Source organism: Agelaius tricolor, unplaced genomic scaffold, assembly GCF_023055355.1.
Source record: "Agelaius tricolor isolate 1412-34295 unplaced genomic scaffold, bAgeTri1.0.p SCAF_25, whole genome shotgun sequence".
Lineage (NCBI taxonomy): Eukaryota > Metazoa > Chordata > Aves > Passeriformes > Icteridae > Agelaius > Agelaius tricolor.
In genome coordinates, this window is record NW_027269285.1 from 122,612 (window position 1) to 147,830 (window position 25,219).

Genomic DNA, 25,219 nt, shown 5'->3' on the forward strand with positions numbered 1-25,219 from the left:
GGGGAAGAGCCACAGATGATAATCGGCTGCAACCTCTTGTGATAAGCAGCAAAATAGCCAGGATCTTATTTGACTAAAAATTTCTACAGAAATAGTTCCATGTTCTGTTATGCAACACTCACACTTCGGTTGAAGGCAAGTCAGATTGCACCTCTGTACACGTCATCCTAATTCAGATGCAAGACAAATTTAATCCTTGGTGTTTAGTGAGTGTACGTAATTCCAGCAAACAGCAGAAGAAAAAGTTCCCACTCACATACCAGCAGCTTCTAATACTGTCCATCCAGAGAAGGAACAACCCACTAAAATGATGCAATCTCTGATATGTTCCACAAATAGACCAAAGGAGCGGAACAGTCATGGAAAATGCCAATTCTACTTTCACCCACAAACACCAGCAAGGCTCATTCTTCCATAGCTCCATAAGAAATCACCAGCAGTTGAAAAGTATATATAAGAGAAGAATCAGCTCTAGCTTCCTCAGGTCAGGAGGCATATACCCAAATTCTTTCCAAAGGTGTCTCTTTTTTTTACAAGCTGGCAATGATATCACAATAAAGCAGTGCATGAGCACGCTTCATTACATGTGATATGAGGGTGATTCTAAAAGAGAGAAAAAAAAAGAAAAACACAAGAGGAATTAAAGTGACCCTACTGGTCTTTAGCCAACATTCTCAGGACTAAGGAAATGGAAACAGAAAAACAGGTAAGAAGTGAAGTAAGGCTGAAGAGGCTCTGAAAAAGTTTAAAAAGCAAAGGTTTTCCTCTGAAAACTGAACAGCTAATGCTGTTGATTCCCAACTTTATAATCACTTTCCCATATCCTTTGGAAGGCCCAGTGTCCAAAACACACTAATCGTAGAAGTCCCAAGCATCCTAAGACAAAACAGCTCACCAGTGTCACTCAACAGTATGCACATGTTCTGCTACCAGCACCAAAAATGCTGCTTCAATATTACCTGTTAAGAAAGATAGTATTTAAAATACACACCATGTCAGGAGAAAGAAAAGGCATCTACTTTCCATTTCCATTCCAGTAACTGGCATCAATTCTGACAGCACAAAGCAACACCATACAGTACGGGCCCCAGGTCCTTAGGTGGCATACACCTAGAGGTGAAACATGTGAGAGCACAAGAATATCTTCTGGGAAAAGGAAGGAACATTTTCCTGTGGAAATGATGTCCTCTTAGCACACCTTACCAAGGCACAGGGATTGAATCTACTACTGGATCTAACAGACAGAAAATTAATTTTCAAATGCAGCAGGAAGTAAGCCTAGCCCTGCTGCGAAACCACAGCCATGTTACCTTTCTTCACTGGTTCTGCCTTCCCCTAATTTTGAAATAGCTTTTAAAAACTCTTACTGAAACCGAAAAAAAACCCCATTACTGGAGTCATCACATCACTGTTTACAGTAGCACTTCATGGGCAGGACTAGCACATACTCTTTGGGAATGAGAGTACATTGATTTCATCCCTGAAACATACTTGTGAGGGCAGAGCACCAGCACAGTAGGGTCAGTCTAGAAGCATCAGCCTAAGAGTCACTCCAGCATCTCCCTCTTCTCCTTACCAGTGCATGTGTCACCGGCCACCTCGTCGGGCAAGCAGGACAGACGGAAAGTCAGCAGGATGACCCAAATGCCAGCCATACCAGCCCCTTGGGTAGTGGCAGCATCACAGGCTGGTTCCAGAGGCCATCCCAGCTCAGGTGTGCTCACACCAGACTTGCCAGGAAAATGCATTCAAGCAGATTGGGGTAAGAGCTGCAGTTTCCACTGGATGCAATTACAGCACTGGGCTTTGCTGTGAAATGAATTCAGTATTATTTACTTCACTGTCATATTATCACAGATTTCAAGCTTTGCAGGAGGCCCAGCCTTTTTCCACATCTTTTGCTTGGTAACATTTTCCAGTTTCCAATCAAGCCCAGACATAAGCACATGCCAGAAGACAGGCAATGATAAAGAAAGCACTCCTGACTACTATCATCACACCTCGGTAGAGATGAAACAGCACCCAGTGTTCTCATAGCTACTGGAAACTCAGTCTTTTACAAAGTCAAAAATTGAGGACTGAATTAACCTCAATTAAAAAAAAAAATAGACTCTATTACACAGATTAAAAAATTTCAACCTGTCAAAACTTGTTTTAGAAGCACACTATTTTGAATTCAGGGGCAGTTGTCCTAATAAAATTTAAAAGCACAAGTCATTTTTCCATTTGGATAGAGATGCTGGGTAGGAGGAATGACCTTTGCTATTGCTACCAACTGTGGTTGCATAAAAATATTTCCTTCTGTTTTGCTGGTTTCATGCTTCTTGCCTATCCATTAAGTGATTTAACTGAGCTACCCACACAGTGTTACCTAGTGACTATGAAGTTAAGACTTACTGGAGGCCAACTTCACCCACTATTATTTCCTACTTATGTTTTATTTCTTATTTGGAAATCGTAAAACTGAAGATGAACATTACAAGTATGTGAATTTAACTACTGGAGGCACTCCTAAGAACTCAGGATCTCATACAAGACAGAGGGAGATGCTGATCAGAAGAAGTCCTTGCCTGCACACTGACCACCAAAAAAGATGGACCATATATGCCATCACTGATAGCAGGCCTCCTCATCCAAAATCACAGAATGAATCTGCATCAGAGACTGGAACTGAAATAAAATCAATTGAAGCTGAAATGGAACACACTCAGCAGAAGGGGCTGAGGAGGGGCATGGAGTGGGAGGCCTACAAAACTGTGAGGCTAACGGAGAAGAGGAAAAAAAATAACACTGGGAGGTGAGAGGGAGGGTAGAGAGAACATAAAATGCCAAAGGGGATGGGGAAGAAAAAAGTGAAGATCAAGTCAAGAGGTCAAGCTCCCTCGTCAAAATACACAGCTGACAAAGCCAGACATAGTTACAGATAGAAAAAAGTCCACAAAGATTGCAGGTTCTCTTGTCAAGAAGTGAAAGACCTAACTGATAGCCACTGTGGTCAGAAGTGGCCAACACAACCATCTCCTCTCTCCCATTCCTCATTCAGTGTCTTTCATGTCACAGCAACTTCACAGTGAAAAATCCCTGGTTGTCTACTGTTTATATCTCTCCACTGGCAGTTCTGCAGCAGATGGTAAGGATAGGCATGTATTTGAATATTGAGTAAAGAAAACAAATCAAGAAACTAAGCCATGCATGTCTTAAAGCCCCTATTTTAAGGTACCAGTGACATTTGCAGTCTTGCACTTTAAAGGATTACTAGTGAGATGGAGGAAGAGAGAAAAGAGGTTTAACATGACTGTTCAGACTTCAAATCCTAGATCAAACTTTCCTGTAAACATTGTACATCTCCCAGAGCTGTTTCTTGATGCTTCAGATGCCAGCTTCCCCACAGCTGAAATTAACTTCACCCTCCCTCTCAGCAGTGTCATCACCTCCTCCAAACTGACTCCCCAAAACCAGAGAAGATATGAATATTCTCCAATCTTTTCCTGCAATGACTGTAGGTGGACTGCTTGCAACACATCGCAAAGTATCTACTTTCATAGTGCAGAGATTCTGGCTTTCTGAGGAGGCTCTGGCATTTTTGAGTCACTGTGCTCTGTTAAAAATGAAGTCAGAGCTGGAAAGCAGATACTCTACCACTCCCACAGGGACATGCCAGGTGGTGATCTGCAATTGTCTTTATGTGGTTTTACAATCTACACTTGCAAACGCCCAGGCATTTCTGCATAGGGACGACTTCAAGTGCTTAGGGTCTGGAGTTCACCAGGTGAGATCTGGCTACTCAAATGAGTCAAGTGTGGACCATGTCTAAAACCCTTTTACAAGCACATCTATCATTCAACAGTGAGCAAACAGCACATTTTCACTACAATTTTGATCTTCCTTTCTATTTGAGATAAGGCTACAGCACTAGCAGGGGCTGCAAGGTAGCATATATACAAGCAAAACAACTTTTTAATATTTGTGCATATTGCAGCTCACATTGGTAAACTCAGTAAGCTCAATTTATAAAAGCAGCACATTTTCCCTATGCCTAGACCAGATAGTTTCTTCCAGACCTTCTTTCTGAATGGTCTCTTCTTCGCAATAAGTATTGCCATCACAAAGCTTCTTTCAAAATACATACTTTTTCAGTGAAATCACATCCAAGACAAGTACTATGTTTTAAAATTCCTGTGCAAAATTGTACTTGAATATGCAAAGTATGTATGCAGGCTGCATTATTCATGTATCACAGAAAGAAAAAGCAATGCCCTCTTCTTATTTTCCTATCAAACTTAAAAGAACTGCAAGCTAATGCCAAAAAAAAAAAAAAAAAGCCATGAGACTTTTCACCTATTCTATTACTTCTTCATCTTCCAAAGACAGAAAAAAAAACATTTAGTTCAATCCTATATTTGCATCCTCTGAAATTATTAATGCTGTCATGTTTCTGAGTGTTACATCTCTGGGCTGCCACCAATCCATGTTTATTTTGGGGGAGTAAAGAAATAAACAGTGCTGGAAAAAAACACCCTTTTGGGTTTAGCTTTAATACTGCCATGCTGCTGTCAAGCTGTGTCCAGACCTGGCACCAAACACCAGAAATGTCACATACTGACCATTCAGTCATAGCAGTTGAGCCTTCACCTGCAACGGCAATGGGTTCTGTGTGCAACGTAGAATAAAACCACTTCTGCATCAGCAACTGCACTCTCATCTGTTCTGGCTTCGTGCACACAGAACACATGCTACCTCCTTCAGGCCGCACCTGCCACCGGGCACGGGACATCTGGGCGCTGCTGCTGCTGCTGAGCATCCTCAAGCCTTGCTCTCAGCCCCAGCCAACCGACCTCCAACCTCCACACTGCTCAGGCTCCAGAGGAAGCAGAAGTTACATGAATGGGCAAGGCTCAGGGCAGGCTTTCGTCAAATTCCACCCAACTGCACACCTGTATTGCTCTCCGACCACGGCTGCCGCCTCTCGGTCTGTTCCTCCCGAGCGGGCGGCAGCGAGCACCGCCCCGACCAGGCAGCAGCCACGGAATTCCCCGGGAGCTGGGAGCGACCCTTCCCGGAGCAGCACCGGCGGAGCGCGGGGAGGAGGCCGCGCAGCGGCGATGGGCGCGGGCGCCTGCGATGCCCCCGCAGACCCGCACGGCCGTGCCTTGACCGCGGCAGCGGCAGATGCGGGGGCCGAAGGCAGAGCGGGCCGTGCTCGACGAGGACGAATGTACCCGCGCCTCGTTCACACGAGTTCGCGTTCACCGCTCCGCGGGGCCGGCGGCGAAGGACGCGGACACGGCGCTGCCACGGAGCCGCGGGTGGGCGGGGAACGGGCCGGAGCTTCATCCCCGCCGCGCCCCCGGGGCCCCGCGCTCCCCTCGGGGCCGCCCCATCCCGCCCCGGGGGCCTCGCTCTCCCCTCGGGACTGCCCCATTGCGCCGCGCAGGCTCAGCACCTACCTGGGAGTGGAGATTTCGCCATTTCAGGGCTGCCCGCCCGCAGCCAAGCCGTCCTCAGCCGTGTCAGGTGCTCGCCTGCTGGGCGCTCCGGCACCCTGCTCTCCGGCGCCCCATCGGCTTTCGGCAGAGGCCCCGCGCCGCCCCCTTGCCTGCGGCGCTGAGAGACGCGGCCGGGAGACGCCGCCGCCGCCCGGTGCCGCCCGCCCGCCGCTAAAGGCGCAGCCGCCGTCGCTCAAGGCGCAGTGAGCGGCTCCGCGGAGAGCGGGGGCCGGGCCGGGCCGGGCCAGCACGGGGACGTGGCTGCGCATATACGGCCTAGAGAGAGCGGCCGCGCCGTGCGAGCAGCCCCCGTCCCCGGCAAGGGCTCGGCCGCGGGTCTCGCCGCGGCGCTGCCGGCAAGGACCCTCTGCCTGGAGCTCGCCTCGCCCGCAGCCCTCACGACACGCCTCCCGGGGAGGGGTCGCGGCTCCCCCGCCGTCCTGGCGCCCCTCGGAGCTGCGAGCCCGCAGAGCCGGAGGGGGCTGAGACCCGCGTCGTGCCCTCAGCTCTTCGGGGCCGAGAGGCGCTGTCCCTGCGCCGGCCCGTGGAGCTGGGGCGCGCACGGCTCGGCTGCTGCTGCCGCACTGCCCCTGCCAAGCTGCTCCTGCGAGCGGCTGCTCTGGATTTGAACAGCAAAATTCCTCCGGGTGCTGCCAAGCCCCGTGTCAATGCAGTGGCGGAACAACTGCAAAGCTGCCTTTTAAGTCAGCCATAGGCAAGTGGCTTAGAGTCTGCTGAAAGCTGAATTAGGGAACTTACAGGGTTCGTCCCTCTTCAAGAGGCTCATTAGCAGCATGTCTCTAAAAGCAGAAAAGCGAACTTCTCCAGAACCCCCAATAACCGGGAGAAATTAATCTTAAGGAATGACTTCAGTCACAGCCCTTCTTGTAGAAACGATGGGAGGAGGCTGGCAGAGATCTTAGGAGGGTTTGTATGTTACTGCAGTGTGTCGGAATACCGCTATTTAAAGGGCAGTGAACAAAAGTTTTGCCCCAAAAATCCTACAATTAAAGAACTAAGCAGACATAATCCAACCAAGTCCTAAAGCAACTTAAAGGCTCTGTGCCAACACCGACTTGGTAGGTATAATTGCATGATTTGCTAGGGCTATTGCTTAGTTCATTCAGGAGCCACAGCAAATACCCCTGAGAACATGGCAAGCTAAGTGGTTTTGCTTGAGCCTTGAGTGGAATAGCCAGAACACCCAGCAGTTCCCACCTCCAGAGCCAGCTGCAAGTAAACTATGTTCACCTTCCCCCAGCTATGGGTGACAGTGATAGTATACATGCTGTAGTTTGCCCTCGAGCCACACTGCCGCTGCTGCTGGACACAAGTCCTGTTTAAAAGATTTGACAAGGATTGCTTTTCCAAAGGTGCTACAGTGTCACTAAGCCATCAAAGAAAGCAATCCTAGAGAAAGACCATGGATATACAGAATCATAGAATATGCTGCGCTATTCCAAATGGATTCAGAGGGAGGTTATCTTAAATTAAAACTGTGTTCAGTGATAATAAACAACTGTTTATTAAAAAATAAAACATCTTCAAAATACTTTCACACATATGTATACATAGACACACTATTGCTTTAGTGTTTTTGACTTACAATTTTAGAAATCAGCTGGTTTAAGTTATAGAAATCACATATCAGCAAAGTTCCACTTCAGCAGTAACATCTACATTTGATGTAAATTTGAAGAAAATTGAAATAGTAAACAAGGCTTCAAGAGAAACTAAATTACTTTTAAAATATATGTTCTAATTGGAGGAAATAAAAATAATCTTAGAGGATTAAAAATGAATGTGTTATAGATTGAACAATATTGGAGAAAAAAATTGACAAAGGAAACAGACTGTCATATGTTCTTTGGGTTACCTCAAGTTAATTATTAGTCACTGCTCTGACTCCAGACATAATCCAAACCAATACCTTGATTACTTGAAACAAGTTAATTTAATGTTGCAGAAATGCCAGTTGCTCATTTATTTTGTTGTTCTTGATTTCAATGGGATTCTTAAGAGAAAGGAATGTGGGGTTGAATCGCTCACTAAAAGCTGATAAAAATGTAACATTTTAGACTAGTTTAAGAAAAAGAAACATCTCTATCCCGTGCTTCTATTGGAAGGTCTCCTTTTGCCGGTGCATTAGCTACTAGAGGTACTCAGGAACTCCCTTCTGAAGCCGACGGCAAGAGCCCAAGCAAGCCTGCAAGTAGCCAGTGACAAATGTTTGCATATTTGTGCTCTGCCATGAGAGTCCTTCACTGGATTGCTACATCTCCAAAAGAACTCACTCCAGTGTAGCATGTGCTAAGGTGATTAGCCAATAAAAGGAAAAGTAAGGAAGTCCTTTCTGAAAAGGAAAACATTATTATAATGGCTTTATAAAAAAACCTAAGATTAATCTTTGATGGAGATCCAGTGCAGAAAATCTCACAGGCTGAGGCTGATGTTGATGGGACAGGTGGGAAAGAATTCACTGCACCGGCTGCAAAAACTCTGATGTGAATACAGCTTCTGCATAGTCCTCACAAACATCCTGCAGCTCTGCTGCCACGTCACACAGGGCTTCTTCTGTCAGTTGCTCTGCAAGACTGAGGGAGAGAGAAGGCAAAAAAAAAGAGAAGGTTCAGAAAGTCAGCTTTCAAATTCCAGTCTTTCACTTCCAAACCACAAAGACAGTTCATATACCTCTCAGCAATCTGCCATGGATCGAAACTGCCCACAGCCTCATGGGAAATAAGCTTTAAATGATGCTTGTATCTGCTGTTATAATCTAAGATGCTCTGGAGCACATTGCTTGGCACAGAGAGAGACACAGAATATGCTTTCTGTAGAGAATTCCGAAGCGAGGGCTGCAGAATATCATTTCCAGTCTGCAATTTCTCCTCTGCTTCTTTATTTTCATCAATATCACTGAAAAGATAAAACAATCATCAAGACAGAGCTAAATTTTTAAGTCTCTTTTTGAAGAGTTAGTGAAATGAAAATACTATAATGAAGTCACATAGATCTTATGCACCACAATTTAGCGTAGGGCCAAGTATTCCACTTACGTGCTGTCAAAAGGTTTCTCAAATAAAATGTCTGTTTCTAGCTCTCCATGTCTGATTAATTTGGTTATCTGAACTGGATGAGGAGGTGTAAGTTTTTTAGCTGTTGATGCCATTTGTAGTTCTAGAAGGAAGAAAATACTATTTTAAATTGGTTTTTTGAAAGAGAAAAACTACATCTACTGCAGGTTAAGTCCTCACAAAGACTTTTGTTTCTTTTAAGGGGAAGTCCTCCAGGTAAGTAAAGTATTCAAAATTAGAAAAAAACATAAATACAGCTCAGTGTATTAAAGCTGAGCATTTTAGAAATACTACCTTTAGTATAAATCATTTGTGCTGCCAGTGGGTACTTCTAGCAGAGAGACAGAAAATACCACTGTAAAAATAGCACAGTCTCTCAAATTCAATGGTAAATCCAAGACATGGAAAAAGAATCTATAAAGATTTGGGGTAAATCTTCACCAGTCTTACTGGGAGATTTTCCAACTTGTGTTTAACAATACAGTTTCAGTAAAGTTGTATGTGATCCAATGGAAAATCAATGTAGCTTCACTGTGCTACTCAATCAAACCACAGGATAAAGAAAAGGAGTGCTGATAAAGTACTGATTTTAGAACTACATCTTAGAAACTGTCCTCTGAAAGAATCACCTATGGTAAAAAACGTGTCTAAGTGGTGCTACTTGAGCATACATAATCCAATTACCTTGATTTCAAAACACCTGAATTTAAACCTACAGATTACAGGGAAACCAAGTTGTATTAAACAATTACCCATGTTGTCTTGCTGGGCCCAGAAGTGGGAGTCACTGTAGACAATCTGTGTGACTCTCCTGCGGACAGCCTCCTGGTACATCTGTGGTGAACACACACAGCAGTCAGGCACGGACCTGGCAGCCCAGCTGAACTGATTACCACTGACAGCAAAGCAAGCCAGGATCCTCCTTGGGCTAAGCAACCTTACTTTGGCCAGCAACACAACACAGAAAAGAGGTGGGGGATTGAAAACACAGACTATTCTCTTGTTCAAAGTATCATTCTCAAATACAAAACTAATTGCCAGTCCCATGGGAACTCCTCCCATTTCAGACCAACAGCCCTTAGCCAAACAACTGAAGGGCCCTCAAGCTGCTCCTGCCTCACCAACAGTGAATCCAAGTGTGTGCTCCAGTGCCTCAGGGACAAGGACACTGCAACTTCACACTTCCAACTGATGAACAGATCTCTAGGAGCAAATGGCACTAAACTGTGTAGTTCTTAGTCGTAATAAATTTCAGAGAACAGGAAGGTCAAACTGGAACTCAAACCAGACACTATGAAAAAATAGAACACTTTTCAAGAAAGCAATATATGAGAAAACTCAAGTCAAGTAAATGATAACCTTAAGAATATTTATATAGAAAGATGAATAAAGGCAAAGATAACCATGTATTTGTCTGACTTCTCCATGTTGCCCTGTGAAATATTTTGGATTGCCAGAGCATATTTCCTCAAGATGGTCATGCTGCTAGAATACTGAGATTCTATAGCACACAAAAGGGAAAAATTCAAATTAATATTAATATACTTTCCATTCTGCTAGACAATCAACATAATCACCATACTGATTCTCCCATTCACACACAAAGATTTAAGCCACAAAGTATTGAGATGGGATGCAAACTCAGGTCTGCCAACTTTACAGGAACACATTAATCAAACCCTCTGCTTTCTGTCCTTACACTGTGTCTTCTGGAAGCACAAACTCCATCCAGGTCTTTGATCTCCGACACTGATCTAGTCAGACCTTGCTTCATTTAAGAATGTAGATACTTACAGCTATTATAATTCATGAATAGTAAATAAGAAATTGACACTAATGAGACTAAGCAAGACAGAAAATCTTACTTCAATTTCTTCCATTCTTTGCAACATTGACTCCAGGCTGTAAGTGTCAGCCACAGGTAGGGCCTCAGCCTGGAGTCTCTCATGCTGATCCATGCTCCACAGTTCCTGAGCAGTATCTTCCAAAAGATCATCCAATAGTTTTTCACTCAGAATATCTGCATTTGTTGCAACCTGCTACTTAAAAAAACAAATCCCAAAAACAACTGTTACAGAAAACAAAAAGACATAAACCCAATACAAGAAAGAAAGAAAGAAAAAAAACCCAAACCAAACCAAAAGTGATTAAGTTGAATTATGTTGAAATTAATTAAGCATTAAGTTGAAAATGAACTGTTTGCTGCCCCTTTACAAATGTTTGCCAGCTCTCAAGGCATCATTCACCCAGTGGCATGAGCTTGCCTGTACCACCTGTGTCCTGTCAAATGGAGGCTCTGACCACTCCTGTATCTCCTTCTCAGCTTTGTCTGCACACTGGTCTGGAGAAACAATTTGTGACCTGCACAAAGAAGAACACAAGACAATGCCATTCTGAAACCTGGTATGCCAACAATAATTTTAAATACCAAACTACATAAATGTATTTTTACATTTACTCCCATTGTTGGGAGTGGGGAGAAGTTCATATCAGATCTGTCACCTCTTATGAGATTTTTCAAAGAAAGTCATTACCTTAACTTCTGTATTTTTTCCATTTCTCCTCTGCAAAGGTCAGTTAAAACCTTCACTCCTCTTGAATTTTTTGCTTCAAGCCTTGCTAGTCTTTAAAAATAGCACAGTAGCATAGAGAGTTACAAAATGTACATTCTAACAACTGAAGAATGAAATAGTGTCATTTCCAGCATTAGTTTGGAAGAGTTACCAGAAACTTCGGAGAGAAAATTAATAGACTTTAAAAACATAAAATACAGAAAATTCTGTTGAGAATGAGGGATCTTGAATCATGTTTCTGCTCTAACAGGAACTACATGCTTATCCACAAATACTGTCCAGAGAAATGAACTCCTCATCTTACCATGGACACTGCCTAGGAGATCTAGCACCTGGATCTCCTGGCTTCAAATGCCACAAACACCAGTCCCAAACCAACCTAAATTTGGAGAGCCCCTGTCTAACAGTATGTTGAACAGAGTTTAGAGTAAACAAATCTACACTTTATTATTGCCTGGGACAAATATATGTATCTTGTCCTTCTGAAACAGGGAGATAATATTTACCTTCTTAATGCAGTGCTGGGAATACCCACTCCTCCTCCTGTGTTTTGTCACTGCCCCACCTTGCACAGTTTGCTCTTGACTCCCAGGCAGCAATTCAGACAAAAGACTAAAGCCCTGGCTCTTCCCAGGCTTTAGGGAATAGGGCTGCTCTGGGCCAAGTGGGAAAGGAGAGGAGCTATGTGACAGCAAGCTGTGCTGGGCCAACTCCATCCTAGTCACTAGCACAGATCCAGAGGCATTTCCACTGGGAAGCAGGGCAGAGGTGGGTGCCAGGGGGCTGCAAACATACCCAGGTGCAGGCTTTGAAGGCACGCGAGGCATTTTGCTCTCCTTAACAGGTCGTTTGTTCTCTTTTAGCTGGAAAGCTATAGTTGGCTCTTGAAATCGGGCATGCTTTCCTGGAGGGTGTGCCCGTCTTGATTTTAAAGATTTCAGCATTCCCTTAAAATTAACATGATCACATTAAAAACGCCTATTCCAGTTGTTGAATTTTTAAAGTATTTGGCATTCTGCTTCAGACTTTATCTTGAAATCAGGCCTGCTGGCTTTGCTGCAGTTGATGTATGTGAAGGATTTACAAGTGCTTTAAAGGGAAGCAAAGCTGTGCCTGAACAGAACACATGCTTAATCCTGCAACTATTATTTTTGCAAACAGTTCCAACCTTTTCCAGTGTTTCTCTTCATGGGGAAAAAACTTACTTTTGGTTTTTCAGAATTAAACTCTATGTTAACTATTTATAAATCTATTATAAATAGTTAACTATTCATGAATCCAAATAGAAGGTTTCCAAGGTAACACTGTATCCAGCCACAAAACTATAATATTCCCACATCTGTTACAAGGTCACTTAGGCTCGTCCCCTCTATATCAATTGCTGAAATGCTTAACCTTCCTGCCCATGATCCTCATGGATCCCCAGGGATAGGAAGCAGTAAAAGTTACATAAGCATATACCTATGTTACTATGTCAGATTTGATTTTCCTAGTTAAAAGTGATACTCTGAGGAATGGATAAAAGAAAAATACACTTCTTAGCAAAATATAGCCCTAGTCTTTTAAGAATTGTTTTCTTTCCACTACGGAGCTTCTTTCTGGTTGCAAGGACTTAGCGGAAATCAGAACTTGTATAGTGAAGTTTTATCATTCCTGTTATCAATTAAGGAAGCCTGAGTAACTTATATTCTCCTACTAACCTTAGCACAACATTCCTGCTGAGTGCATTTTTTGTGATAGAGGATGACCATAGGAGGAAGATACTTCAGCTTTAATTTCAAATTGAAAAAAAACACGTTAATTTCAAACATTAAACTAGTTTCAGTGAGCATTTTCCTTACCAATTCCGTTGTTGTTTCTAGTTGTAGAGTATACTTCCAAGGAACAGTAAATACTGTTTTAGAAAAACATTTTCTAAAACAGTCATAACCACTAGCAATAACAGGCAGATGACATAGTTTATCCCCCTATGTCTCCTAGCTCAAAATAACAATATTGTGAGGAAGTGAAAAGCTTTGACAGTGTCTTATATTATACAACAAATCCCAGAAAACAAGTAGAAGACAGCATTAATGATTTATCACTTCCATACCTGTGGTTTTGCAGGCAATAGCACACCTTTCTTCTTCAAAGCAGCACTTTCAAGGACAGACTCTTTTTTTACAGCTCTAGCTCTCACCAGTACATCTGTGCTTCCTTGCAAAGTGGCATTTCTCTCTGAAGTAGGTGGGCCACTTTCTCCTTGGTATTTATTGTGTAATATATGAGCACAACTGTTTGCCTGTTGAACTGCTGAAATATTTGCAACATGTCAGTGTTTATCTATACTAAACATATGAACTGTTAACTGTAAGTTGAAAGGGGCAAGAATTGTCTTTTTTTCTACATTCGATACCTCTGTTATGCTAGGTATACCTTATCATGAATTTTTAAGCTCTACTATAATTTAAAAAAAAACCCAAAGACAAAATGAAAAATTCTACCCTTGTATTTCCTGACAAATATTAAAGAAATTGTCTTTCTTACATTGTTTTGATGAACAGGAAGGTTTGGGGTTTGTGTGCATATACATATTTATACATACAGAGATATTTGAAAATATACATACATATGCAAGTCACAGGAAAGTCTTTTGGGAGCAATTTTTATATGAGGTCTAGGTGGTGATAACAAAGCATCCTCTTTTAGACATGTGGAAACCATTACATGTTTATACACTGTCTGCCTGGACTGCCAGAATTCAGTATACGGAATTCCTGCTCTTGGGGGTAGTAGGGAATACTCACTATTGTAGTACAAACCAGCCTGAGGTGTGAGGAAGTCACCACAAAGAAGAGAAAACAGTTAATATAGTTTATATAATAATGTAAGAACTTACAGTGGCTTTCATGAGGTGCCAAAACACTTCAGGTATATTTATCTCACCTTGAGAAAGAATAAAGCTCCTTTCCTTTCATATCCAAAGCAAAAGAATGATATAGAAAGCCAATTCCAAACAGTTGCACTGCAAGATAGTGCTTAAAACCCCCGAGTCTTCAGCTTAAGTATCAGCTCATGTGTCTCTAGGTACAAAAGCGTGACTGTTGTGCAAAAGATATTAACAGTAATGAACTGGCCAGGATAAAACAGCCACTGCTCCCAGAAGTAGAGAAATTGTACCAACCAAGGGAATTCTGAGCCAAAGACACAGAACAACTTTTCACTATGAACAGTTAAACAACTACAGCCTGGTTTTTGTTAGACTGATTTGCTAACATCTAACCAACTTCTGACCAACAATACCATACTAAAAAATTGCACTGCAGATGGCAAGTTAAGTGATAAAAATGTATTTAGTTATTCAAAATACAAACCAGTCAAAAGACTCCTGGCACATGGAGGTTTTTTAGACTCTTGTCCATGCTGTCTCTTTAAGGTGAGAGGTTTGTTTTCTCCTTTTGGAGACAGAAAGTGCTTTCTGTCTGGATATGTCTCGGTGTTCCTTGGAGATTTGGCCTGAGAAGCTGAAATGCATTTCTTCACTGTTTTTGGTGTTTGCTTGCTTTCCAGCAGTGAATTCAGATCCTGCACCAAATATTTAGAGTTTTAATTACTCTCTCAGTAAATCTGATGTAATGAAAAGCAAATTCATTCTAAGCAGGTGGAGCTTTTTTGGTCTGGTTTTGTTTTGTTGGTTTTTTTTCAGATGATAACTTTCAGGTTTTTTCAGACTGATACCTTGTTCATGTAGAAGCTTTTTCACATTATTTATTTCAATCTCCCTGAAAAGGCTTATATTTTTGTATTTACAACTGACTCCAGCAAACTGTTTGCTTACAGAATGCTCAAAAAGAATTGAACACAAGGGCTACAGACCAACAAAAACTTCATGGCCACATGACTATGGTAACACAGACACCTCTTCCAATGCTATGTCCAAACTTAAACCATTACCTTCTTTTCTGTTCTCAGGCAGTTAGCACTCTTACTGTTCTCATAAGCAAGTCATAACACTAAAATTAAAAATGTACCTCTTACAGTTTTAACAGTATTTTAAGGAAAGTATCTTACGGCTCTGGTATTGCTTTTTTAAATTTATGCAGCAGGCAACATGAATCAGAACTTTTCTGTGATACCAATGACATGTATAAGTCATCGGATATCTGTAAAAAAGATATTTGAAGGGCACAGAGCCAAGTAACTCTTGTAGCCACAACTTTATCTTCTGCCTGGACAACTCTGCACGCAACACCGTACGAGATGCTCAGGTGCTCGCCACTGATGCTGATGACTAAAGCATGCATCCAGAGTAATAAAACACTTAATGCACACCTATGTATAAAATTAATTCTCTCTGTCCTGAAAATGACTAATGAATTAGAAACTGATGCTTTGTTACGACTATCACTACTAGTCCTCATTCTACCAGGACAGCCAAGAAAGCTAGGACCAGCATCAACAAGACCAGCAGCAGGTAGCTTCTGTGTTTAGTATGCATGTCTCTTTTACACCATCATTACTTAGGAACATTAGAAGTACATTTTTACATTAGAAAATATGGCCTTTAAAAATAAAAACAAACCCAGTAATATATTCTGCCATTTCATTAACACAAACACAATCTCGTATTTCACAACCTCTTTCCTGCCTTAGCAAAAACAAATGCTTTTTTCCTACCTCAACTTGCAGCAAAATGTCTATGATAGCTTCAGAAATGGAAGAATCCCCTTCTAGTTTGGCGGAGCAGAGAGACAGTTGACGAATGAGACTGCCCAGTTCCTTGTAATGGGCAGGAATCTGCTCATCTGTTTGATCTGTAAAGTGATTGGCAAATGCCTGCAAGGTTCGTACAGCTCCTCTATGTGCTGCTGCCAACCTGGATACTGCTCGGGACTGGAAAAATGAAAAATAAATAAATGCTTTAATATCTATAGTTTCTATGGATACTTATACTACTGGAAGAATTGTTGCTGCAATGTCATGCAGAAACACTCAGGCTTGGAATAATTTTAATTGATATTAATCCATTTGTGAGACGAGACAAAACAAAACAGGCATTGAAGTAATTTACTCAAGATTCCTCAAAAGAGTACTCCTATTAATGTCATGCTGGCCTCAGGTAAAACAGCCTGGGTATATCAGGTCATGGCGTTTCTACTACTGTGCCAACACAGAACTGTAGCTATTTACAGTTGGCTGGAGTCTAATGTACAACAATTGCACAAACAAAAATATTCTCAATCCTCCTTGTTTTGTTACAGAAGAAAATGCAAGTGATTGAAAAAGCACAAGAGAACAACAGGGCAACATTGGCTAGACTGTGGGCATGATCTCAGCCATCCCCCTGAAGACTGCTGGGCAGAGAAGAAAATCAGAAAGAAGGCTGGTAAGACTGAGTGTCATCAACCAGAAGTCTAAAAAAAGCAGTCAAGAATAGAACACATTGTTAATTCCTTGCAAAAAGAAATTGGAATGAAGAAGAATTAGAAGGCACATAAACACAGAAGACCAACCACCTTCCTCTCATTTACTGCAGACAAGACCTGAGAAGAAGCGGCAAAGGCAGTATCAGACCAAGTGAGCCATACTTCTCAAAGAATGAGACGAAATATGTAAGATACAAAGGAAATCTCCTTTCTGGAGAAGGCTTAGCTGCACCCTAGACAATCAAACTCAATTATCCAGAAAACTCTGTTGATAAGTCACTTACAGCCTGAAGGATAGCTATATCTTACCTTTTTAGTATGTTTGATTGTATGAGGACTCAGTTTCTCTAAATCGTCCTGAATTTCTTTTACCTATTTATCAAGAAAGGAGACAGAGAGGAGCAAGTCAGTCAGAATTAGTTCCATGTCTATAAACGAACAATAGATCTTCACTGTAGCATCTGAGATTTTCCAACAGTGATGCTCCCCTCTCTGTCCAGCCATAAGGGAAATCAGTCACACCATTCAGATCTAAACTAGAATGCCATGGAAGTTCAGAGATAACCCAACTGACTGCCTCTTGTTTCAGTTAGTTTCTGACAAATTCATCACAACAAACTAAGCTCCTACGCATCCCAGTTTAAAATCATGGTTCCTACCTGCTGCTGGAGCACATAGAGCATCCGAGCTGACCGTGCAGCTTGTTGCTGTCTCCTAGTGCAAAGCCGCTGCTCGTTTTCAGGATCTAGAAGTTCTCTCTCTCTCCCTAAAAAGCACAGAATATAAAGTTTTATATCTTAATTTAATCTGTGAAAATGCCAATTAAGTCATGACAACAGACAATTTAGTAATAAGCCTTTTCCATTCAGACCCAAACCACATATTTGTGGGGGTTCCTTTAACAGTAATGCAAGTTAGTTATTGTAAACTCTACATCCTGTTTCTATTTAACAGTCTAATACAACATAGCTCATTAGTTATTTAAAAAATCTTTGTCATAAAAACTACGATTAGTTTTATGACAAAGTTGCAGATAAAGCACTCAAAATTACGAATGGTTAAACCTCCTGCTAGTTATTACAAAAAACCCAACTGCTTAAGCTGGCTAGCTATTCTTTTATTTAGTTTTCAAAAAAATAGATGGTTCTCAAAAGTCCAGCCATAAATACAAATTCTAATCCAACCCAAAAATGAGGGGCAAAAAATCAACAAACTAGTGTACATTTATATCATTTATATAATATAATCACTGTTCACTCTTACACCTTTTTTAATAAAATCTTCAATTTTCTGGACATAGCGCCTCAATTCTTTTTGCAAACGCTGAACTTCTTGCATATTTTGATGTTCTTTTTTATTTAAATTTGGCTTGTGGTCTGGTCCTGTGTCCTGGCTGGGAGGAGAGTTCAAAACAGCTGCTACTGGCTTTCCTTCCTTAACTAGGCAGAGATGAACATTGGTGTCAGAGCTGGCAGACTCTCCTTGGGAAGGCTGGGCAAGCCTCTGCTGACACATCAACTGAGTCTGAGACTTCGGGGTATTTTTATTTTCTCGACTTGCAAATACTTCAGTCTTCTGTGGTTGTGATTTCTGGGTCCACAACGGTGTGCTGACATCTCCAAATACCTGCTGTTTTACTTGTTCTTCGAGACGTCTTTGTTTGATGTCCCTTTTTGCCAGCTGAACAGCCAATTTAAGTCTCTCTTCAGATACCACTGAGAACATCCCAGAGCTTCTCAGGCTGAGGTCCTCACTTCCAACTAGATTTCTCTGATCACTGGATGCCTTCAGTTTTTCTATTATAATTGGACGGGGGTGAGAGAATCTGACAGCCAAGTTCTCTGGGACTGCAGGAACATTTCTGTTAAACTGGAGCTGTTGAAAAAAAAATCCCTGATGTTATACAGAATGCTATACACAGGCGATACAACTCTGTCATGATGGCACTGTTTTGGATTTGTGATGAACACAGTGCTAACAGCACACCAATGTTTTCATTCTTGCTGGGCAGTGCTCACAGAGGTCAAGACCCTTTCTGCTCCTCACCTGCTCACCACTGAATAGCCTGGGGGTGGGCAAGAAGCTAGAGAGGAAACAACTGGATGGTTGATCCCAACTCACAAAAGGGATATTCCACACCCTGTAGCATCATGCTCAGCAGTAAAAGCTGCAGGGAAGAAGGAGAAAGGGGAGACTGGTGACAGCATTTGTCTTCCTAAGTCACTGTTATATGTGCTGAAGTCATGGAAATGGCTGGATTCCTGCCTGCTGATAGGATGTAGAGAATGAATTCCTTATTTTGCCTTGTTTGTGCACAAAAACAGGAAAGCATTTGCTTTCCCTGTTAACCTGCCTTTATCACAACCCATAACTTTTCATACTTTTCTCCTTCCAGTTCTCTTCCCCATCCCAACTGAGAGAGGGTGAGCAAGTGCTCAGCTGCCTACTGGGATTGAACCACAACAGATAATTAAGAATAATTACACATAGTTTGTGATCTCTAGCCTTACTAAAGGACAGTGTCAAGATAATGTGACAGCGCAAGGAAAGCTAGTATGACACTCCCTGCCGGGCTGTCTCATGAAGTGGGTCAGAATCATATTTTTGTTACAATCACGAAGAAAACCAATTCAGCATTGCTACAGACGGCAAATGGTACCTGTGTTTGTAAAGCTTTAGCTTCATTCCTGTATCGCTGGTTGGTGAATGCAAACGCATCATCAGACACCGCTGTCTTGCTTGGTAGCATCTCATCGGCTCAAGAGCAAATCCCACTATTATCCCTTGCTTGTGATCACAGCTGTGAATGCGAGAACAATAAACCGTTATTTCAGACTGGCAAAAGCCATCCCGGGTCTGATGTGAGTAACAAAGGGAGAACCAGCCCGAGCAGCCGTGGACAGATTGGGGCGGCCTCTTCGCAACCGCCCAGGACCCGCGGCTGCTCCCGGCCCGGGCCCTCACGGCGTCCCGGGCGGCATTGGCACGGCGGGCCCTGGACGCTGCCGCAAGGGAGGGACGGACGGACGGAGGGAGGGAGGGAGGGAGGGAAGGAGGCAGGCAGGCAGGCAGGCAGGTCGGACGGGCGGCCCGGACCGCGGCGGACGCACCAGGCGCCGTTCGAACCCGGTCCCGCCGCCGCACGGGCCGCCGGGAGCGCGCCGAGCTACGGCGGCCGCGCGGGCCGGGCTGGGCGGAGCCTCCGCCGCTGCCGCCATGGGCTGGGAGGAGAGGCAGGTCCGCGGGTATCCCGAGTTCGTGCGGACGGCGCAGAGCTACCACGGCCGGCCCATCTTCGCGCTCTTCTGCGGCGATAAGGACGCCGAGGGCAGGAGCTGGTGTCCCGACTGCGTGACAGGTGAGGCGCATAGGGGCGGCATGGGCCGTGTCGGTCCTGAGGAAGCCGGAGAGGCCTCGGGTGCCTTTCCGGGAAATGCCGCGCGGGCACAGCAGCCCCAGAGCCGGTGCCAGGCTCCAGGCGCAGGTTCCCCTGGTGAACTGAAGGGGCTGAGCGGGCTGTGAGCCGCAGCTGCCGCGCTGCCCCTTTGGCTGCGCACGTGGAACGGCGCGGGCTGTTCGCGAAGGCTCCTAACACGGCCCAGCAGACAGACAGACGGACAGACCTGAACCCTTCCGTCAGCTTCACCTATGCTGCACGTGTCGAGGCGCAGCGATGGCTTCCCCGTGTCCAGCGGCAATATTTCCTTCTGAGAAATCACCGCACTGAACTGCTGGGCTTTACGCGTCTGAGCAGGTCTGAAGGTGCCTTAGGGAACCGTCACCCTGCGGAAGGGCGCTGTGCTGGGCTGCCACACCCAGGACAGGACAGAACAAGAGAAACAAGGGTGTTTCTCTTCGTGTTAGAGAAGAAATTCGCCTTTACTCCAACACAAGTCCAGTCAGCGTTCAAGCATGTAATAAACTCCGAGAAACTTGTGGAATAAACTCTGAGAAACTTGTGGATAGCCAGGTGCAACCGAAATAGAGATCTCTAACTAAAGCAGACAAAACATTAATTAGTAGCCTTGCCGGTCCAAGTTAATCCATGTGATTCTGTAGCACGACTATTTAGTACTAACAGATTTTAAAAATTATTTTCTAGCTGAGCCAATTGTGAGGAAGGAACTTCATAACCTGCCTGATGAGTCAGTTTTCATCTACTGTCTAGTTGGAGATAGAGCCTAGTAAGTACCTGAATGTTGACAAATGGGATTACTTTGTTCTGTTGGTGGACTGGTGGTTAACCTGTTGAAAAAACTGACTGAGCTGTCCTTTTCTGTCAAGAGTCAGTCATTTTTTGAGGTCCTCACTATCTCTGACATAATCAATCTGCATGCTTGTTTTGATTAGGACATTGGGAAGGTATGAGGCAAAGGCCTTTGAATAATTTTGAAGCTATTTTAACTTCAAAATGCCCCTCTACAAGCTGTGCTTAACACTTTCTTTCTGAACAGCTGGAAGGATCCCAACAATGAATTCAGGAGGAATCTGAAACTAACAGGAGTGCCTACACTGCTTAAATATGGAACAGTAAGTGATTTATGTTCTGAATCTACAGGCATTGAGATGGGGACCTGGCAGGAATTTAGGGCTGAATGAATTAGTCACTTGTATTCTCTGAGAACCCTCTCTTGTTCAAGGAGACCAGAGCATTCTAAACAGCTCTTCTGCTCCCAGTTCCTCAAGAGAGAATCATTCTGCTTATTGTGTAATGTCTATAATAAATATGCAGTAAAGGGAATATGTGCACTTGCCTCATAGTGCTTGAGGGGTCGAAAAACTTCTTAGCTACATATTGTTACTGTTCCTGATTTGCAGCTCCTCAACTTTTGAAAATTCCAAACACTGAGCTACAGGAGTGAAACAAGTTCCAAGCACTCTGCTCAGACTGCAGCTCAAGTTGTAACTTGTACATGTTAGTTAAATTAGCACTTACTTTCTTAGAAACGCCTCTTCCAAGGCCAGAGAACCCTCAGGAATGTTTTAGTTGTAGTTACCTTTCTTGTTCCACCCCCACTACCTCACTCCCCAGGCCAAAGTTGCTGGATGTGGCTAATGTTAGTATGTACAAATGGCTCTCAGCTAGAACAGGTTTTTTAATTATGAACTTTTTTCTTTCAGCCTCAGAAGCTGGTTGAAGAAGAATGCTTTAAATCAGAGCTTGTGCGTATGTTGTTTACTGAAGACTAAAACCCTCACTAGTCAATCATTGATGAAGATGGTAGTCTCAACTACTGCACTGTCCTTTCAAGGAATGACTGACCTTTGTTAAAACTTTAATGATTAATTACTTTGGACTAGTTAAGATAAATGTCCTGAAATTCTGGGTCCAAACCTTACACTAAAATCTTACAAGAAAAACTGTATCTTTCCTTTCATGTCCAAATAAACTTGAGTTTGTGAACAACCTCTTTTCAAAGGAGCTGAGCTCATGTTAGAAATTCAGATTAGCTTGCACTTACTGAAGTGTAACTACAAGTTACAGTGAATAAGGAGGAAGGGGAGAAACAGAAAGACCTCCTTCCTAAGCCTGACCACATAATTACTGAAACTGTTAAGATAAATTTTCAATGCCAAAGATGTTTAATGGCTTATCTGTTCAGTCTAAGTGTGATAATGTGATGGCTGGCAGCTAACCATGTTAATGGTTAACAGTTGGGAGTACCTGCTCCTAAAAGGACAGGAAATACAACATGAATGCACCAGAAATACAGTCTAAAAATATGAAAATTAAAACTCTGGCAGATGCCAAGAGCTATGTTCTTAGAATAAAAAACTATACAGGAATAAATGGCAAGTGCTTCTCCAATACTCCAAGCAATGGCATGTTTCCCCACACACCCTGTTCTTGTTACATGGAGTGTAAAGAGACTCCAGAGCAGCCACTGCTGCACGGGCAGAGGCCAAGATTCAAGGAAGCTGAGTTTAATAGAACAGAGACAGCTACAGCTACAGCTTGTTTCCTTCTCTGTCCTGGAGAGTTTATCAGCACCTATCTCTGCTGCCCAGACCTCACCGTGTACAGTCTGATTTCTATCTGTACCACATGCTGTAAGGAAAAATAACTTCCATCAACAATGACTGCCAGGGAAACACAAGTGACAAGTAATAGCTCAGCTTGGTTTCAAGGAAAAACTGCACAGTTTTGACTCTATCGTCACTTCACCTTTGCTTGTCCCAGAGCTGTAAGTAGCAGGGAGTTCTCAGTACACTTTGAGACACATCATTATTCTCCAGGGAAAAGGCTTCCTAGGAACAGCCTTTAGAGCTACATTTCTTTGTAGACAGTAAATAACAAATCTAGATTTTGTTTTCAAAATTAAGAGGAATCAATAGCTAGTGAAGTAAAGCTCTTACAAAATTGTCCATGCTGTAAAATAAATTGCAGGTGTTTATTAGTCTTCAAAAGAGTTGATGAAACAAAAACAACCCCAGTCACTTGATAAATTCAAATAAAAGGGACACACACCCAGAGCCAAACTTGCAAAAGGGTTCATTCAACTTCTGTAAATACTTCACTATCACAAAGTACACCTCATCACCACTACTGCGTGTGCTTTTCATTTTACAGAGGCGTTGTTTTGTTGCTGCTGCTCAGCCAGTGCCTGCTGGAGGCGCATCCTTTTCCGGGAATAGTGCTGCCAGTGGAGGATCTGTTGCTCATCAATAAATTTGGCACACTGAGCATTGACCAGTTCTTTGCGGAAATGTTCATACTGGAGCAGCTCTAGCATGTGCAAACATTGAGGATACCTGGGTTAAAAATAAACACGCTTTAATACAGGTTTTTACAAGGGAGACTAGATCTAAAGTCTCCAGTACTTCTGTGGGTCGTTAATTTTGACTCGTATGTCTTTACCCAAGTGTGAAACGACTTCAGCATCCACACTGTGAGTTGGTAACTGCAGCATCAGGCCAGGAAACAAGGAATCCAATCCCAGTAATAAATGCACATTCCTGCCTTCTTCCCCAGTGGCTTGGTTTGATAGGCCAAATCCATCCATCCAACAGGCTTTACAGGGCCTGCTTCCAGAGCCCAATTAAAGATGACTGAAACCATTTTCCCAAAAACGGAAGGAATTTGCACACTTGCAAAAACACAAAATCACCCTTTGCCTCATGTAAGCATCAATAATGCAAAACTGATCTTAAAATTCACTTAACTGCTTTTTTACCTTAATGTTCAATAGTTTGATTTTAAACCCATAGAAAGTGCAGATTAAGGTTTTAAAGGAAGACTCTATGCAAAACTCATGAATTTTTTATAATTTTGCCCATTGCTGCTACATGTGGACTATTGGAAACAAGAAAATCTACATTGCATATAACCATGATCTTGCATAATCTCTGCTGCGGGGAGGACAAAAGTAATGTTACAGGCAGAAATGAAATCCTAATGTGGTGCTGTACAGTGTGTAAAATGAGGTCAATGGCAAACCATTAAAATGCAGAAACTTAAGGGAATTTAGCACTTACTTCAGGTATTTTGCATATTCAGGTTCTTTCCAATAAAGTAAATATTTAAGATAATTTACAAAAGCTTTATCTTTGAAGTAGCCTCTTTGTGCAAGAACTGAAATAAAAAGACAAATAAGGAATTGAGAGTTACAGATGGGTGTAAAATATCAGCACACTTGAAAAAAAACACAAAATCAAAACTTTCTAATTACAATCAAATTTCAATAATTTATATTTGGCAAATTAAAAAACCACTGAGCAAAATAAGATTTTTATGTCAACAAAATAATAGATTGGTCTCATTTCCCTTACAGTTTGCATCTTTCATTGAATGGAACAGCTTTTTGAAACAAGAAAATTTGACTGCAGCATCAAAATTAGCAATGAGTTATGTATAGTACCTAAAACTATTCACATTAGTAAAATTCTGTTTTCAGATAAAGGAATGCTGTTAAATTGACATTACTTTTTAATAACAGACTGGAACTTGTTATTTTCTTCTTTACAGACTACTTTTATGCCGTGAAAAACCCTTTTCTTTGTTTAGCTCTCTCTCAAATTACCAGTAATAAACATTAATACACTGTGTTAACTCGTGCGGGTCCTGGTATTTATTTAAGTACTCACAGTTGAGGTAATTTGGATTTGCCAGACATTGAACAAACTCCAGCTCCAACTGGAATCGAAGTCGATTTCCTGTATCATCTGATTAAAGAAAAAAAACAGTAAGAATTGGACCCACACAACAGATTGAAAGTAATCCCAGTCGCTATGCCGCCCGGGAGCAAAGCGGGCCGGGGTGGGCGAAGGGCAGCGAACGGCCCGGCCCGGCCAGGGCAAGCACAGGAGGGGCCTGCGGGGCCTCGGGCTGCAAAGGGCCCCAGCGCCGGGCAGCGCCTCTCGGCCTGCGCGGTCCCGTCACACCCGCCGCTCTGGGCGCCTGGGTAGCTCCGGCAGCGGCCCCGCGGGCCCCGCACCGGCCCCGCACCGGCCCCGCACCGGCCCCACGGGCTCCCGCACCAGCTCCGCACCGGCCCCGCGGGCTCCCGCACCTGCGTCCATGTCCGGGGCGCGCACACCCGCCGGCGACAAGCACGCCCCCTGCCGACGGCCCGGCGAAACGCAACGCTAGGCACTCTGGGAACTCAGCGGCTGTTGCATAGCAACGGCGGCGGAGGCGGGGCGCGGCGGAGGCGGGGCGCGGCGGAGGCGGGGCGCGGCGG

General features: G+C 43.3%; 4 protein-coding genes across 14 annotated transcripts in view; 1 reads left to right on the top strand and 3 right to left on the bottom strand.

The window, feature by feature from the left end:
• Positions 1–5,904, bottom strand: part of PITPNM3 (PITPNM family member 3) — a 37,928-nt gene extending 32,024 nt beyond the window's left edge. Inside the window, exon 1 of one of the 3 annotated variants that reach the window (XM_071447639.1) lies at positions 5,448–5,903. In XM_071447639.1, coding sequence (XP_071303740.1) covers positions 5,448–5,469 — 22 coding nt within the window. In that variant the 5' untranslated portion in view covers positions 5,470–5,903. Of the gene's footprint in view, positions 1–5,447 lie in introns of all 3 variants that reach the window. The other 2 variants (XM_071447640.1, XM_071447641.1) reach the window with 2 other exon arrangements.
• Positions 5,905–6,987: 1,083 nt separating this feature from the next.
• Positions 6,988–19,728, bottom strand: KIAA0753 (KIAA0753 ortholog). Of its 6 annotated transcripts, none has more exons than XM_071447644.1 (16): positions 19,649–19,728; positions 19,198–19,338; positions 17,804–18,413; positions 17,198–17,304; positions 16,848–16,910; positions 15,790–16,005; positions 14,487–14,697; positions 13,226–13,422; positions 11,929–12,080; positions 11,095–11,184; positions 10,825–10,921; positions 10,426–10,599; positions 9,313–9,394; positions 8,543–8,663; positions 8,178–8,402; positions 6,988–8,080 (listed from the first exon to the last, which is right to left on the bottom strand). In XM_071447644.1, the coding sequence occupies exons 2-16, from the start codon at positions 19,285–19,287 to the stop codon at positions 7,963–7,965; spliced, it is 2,553 nt and encodes an 850-aa protein (XP_071303745.1). In that variant the 5' UTR covers positions 19,288–19,338; positions 19,649–19,728; the 3' UTR covers positions 6,988–7,962. The 6 variants fall into 6 exon arrangements, with proteins under 6 accessions (XP_071303745.1, XP_071303746.1, XP_071303743.1 ...); XM_071447645.1 differs by having other exon boundaries at positions 10,834–10,921; positions 13,226–13,425; XM_071447642.1 differs by having other exon boundaries at positions 13,226–13,425.
• On the top strand, positions 19,713–21,945 carry TXNDC17 (thioredoxin domain containing 17). Its single transcript, XM_071447664.1, has 4 exons — positions 19,713–19,896; positions 20,641–20,722; positions 20,993–21,068; positions 21,660–21,945. Exons 1-4 carry the CDS (start codon positions 19,755–19,757, stop codon positions 21,726–21,728), a joined length of 369 nt encoding a protein of 122 aa, XP_071303765.1. The 5' UTR covers positions 19,713–19,754; the 3' UTR covers positions 21,729–21,945.
• A 961-nt stretch (positions 21,946–22,906) lies between these two features.
• On the bottom strand, positions 22,907–25,195 carry MED31 (mediator complex subunit 31). Of its 4 annotated transcripts, XM_071447663.1 has the most exons (5): positions 25,049–25,195; positions 24,624–24,701; positions 24,015–24,111; positions 23,398–23,564; positions 23,170–23,291 (listed from the first exon to the last, which is right to left on the bottom strand). In XM_071447663.1, the coding sequence occupies exons 1-5, from the start codon at positions 25,056–25,058 to the stop codon at positions 23,266–23,268; spliced, it is 378 nt and encodes a 125-aa protein (XP_071303764.1). In that variant the 5' UTR covers positions 25,059–25,195; the 3' UTR covers positions 23,170–23,265. The 4 variants fall into 4 exon arrangements, with proteins under 4 accessions (XP_071303763.1, XP_071303764.1, XP_071303762.1 ...); XM_071447662.1 differs by lacking the exon at positions 23,398–23,564 and having other exon boundaries at positions 22,907–23,291; XM_071447661.1 differs by lacking the exon at positions 23,170–23,291 and having other exon boundaries at positions 23,298–23,561.
• Between the last annotated feature and the right edge of the window lie 24 nt (positions 25,196–25,219).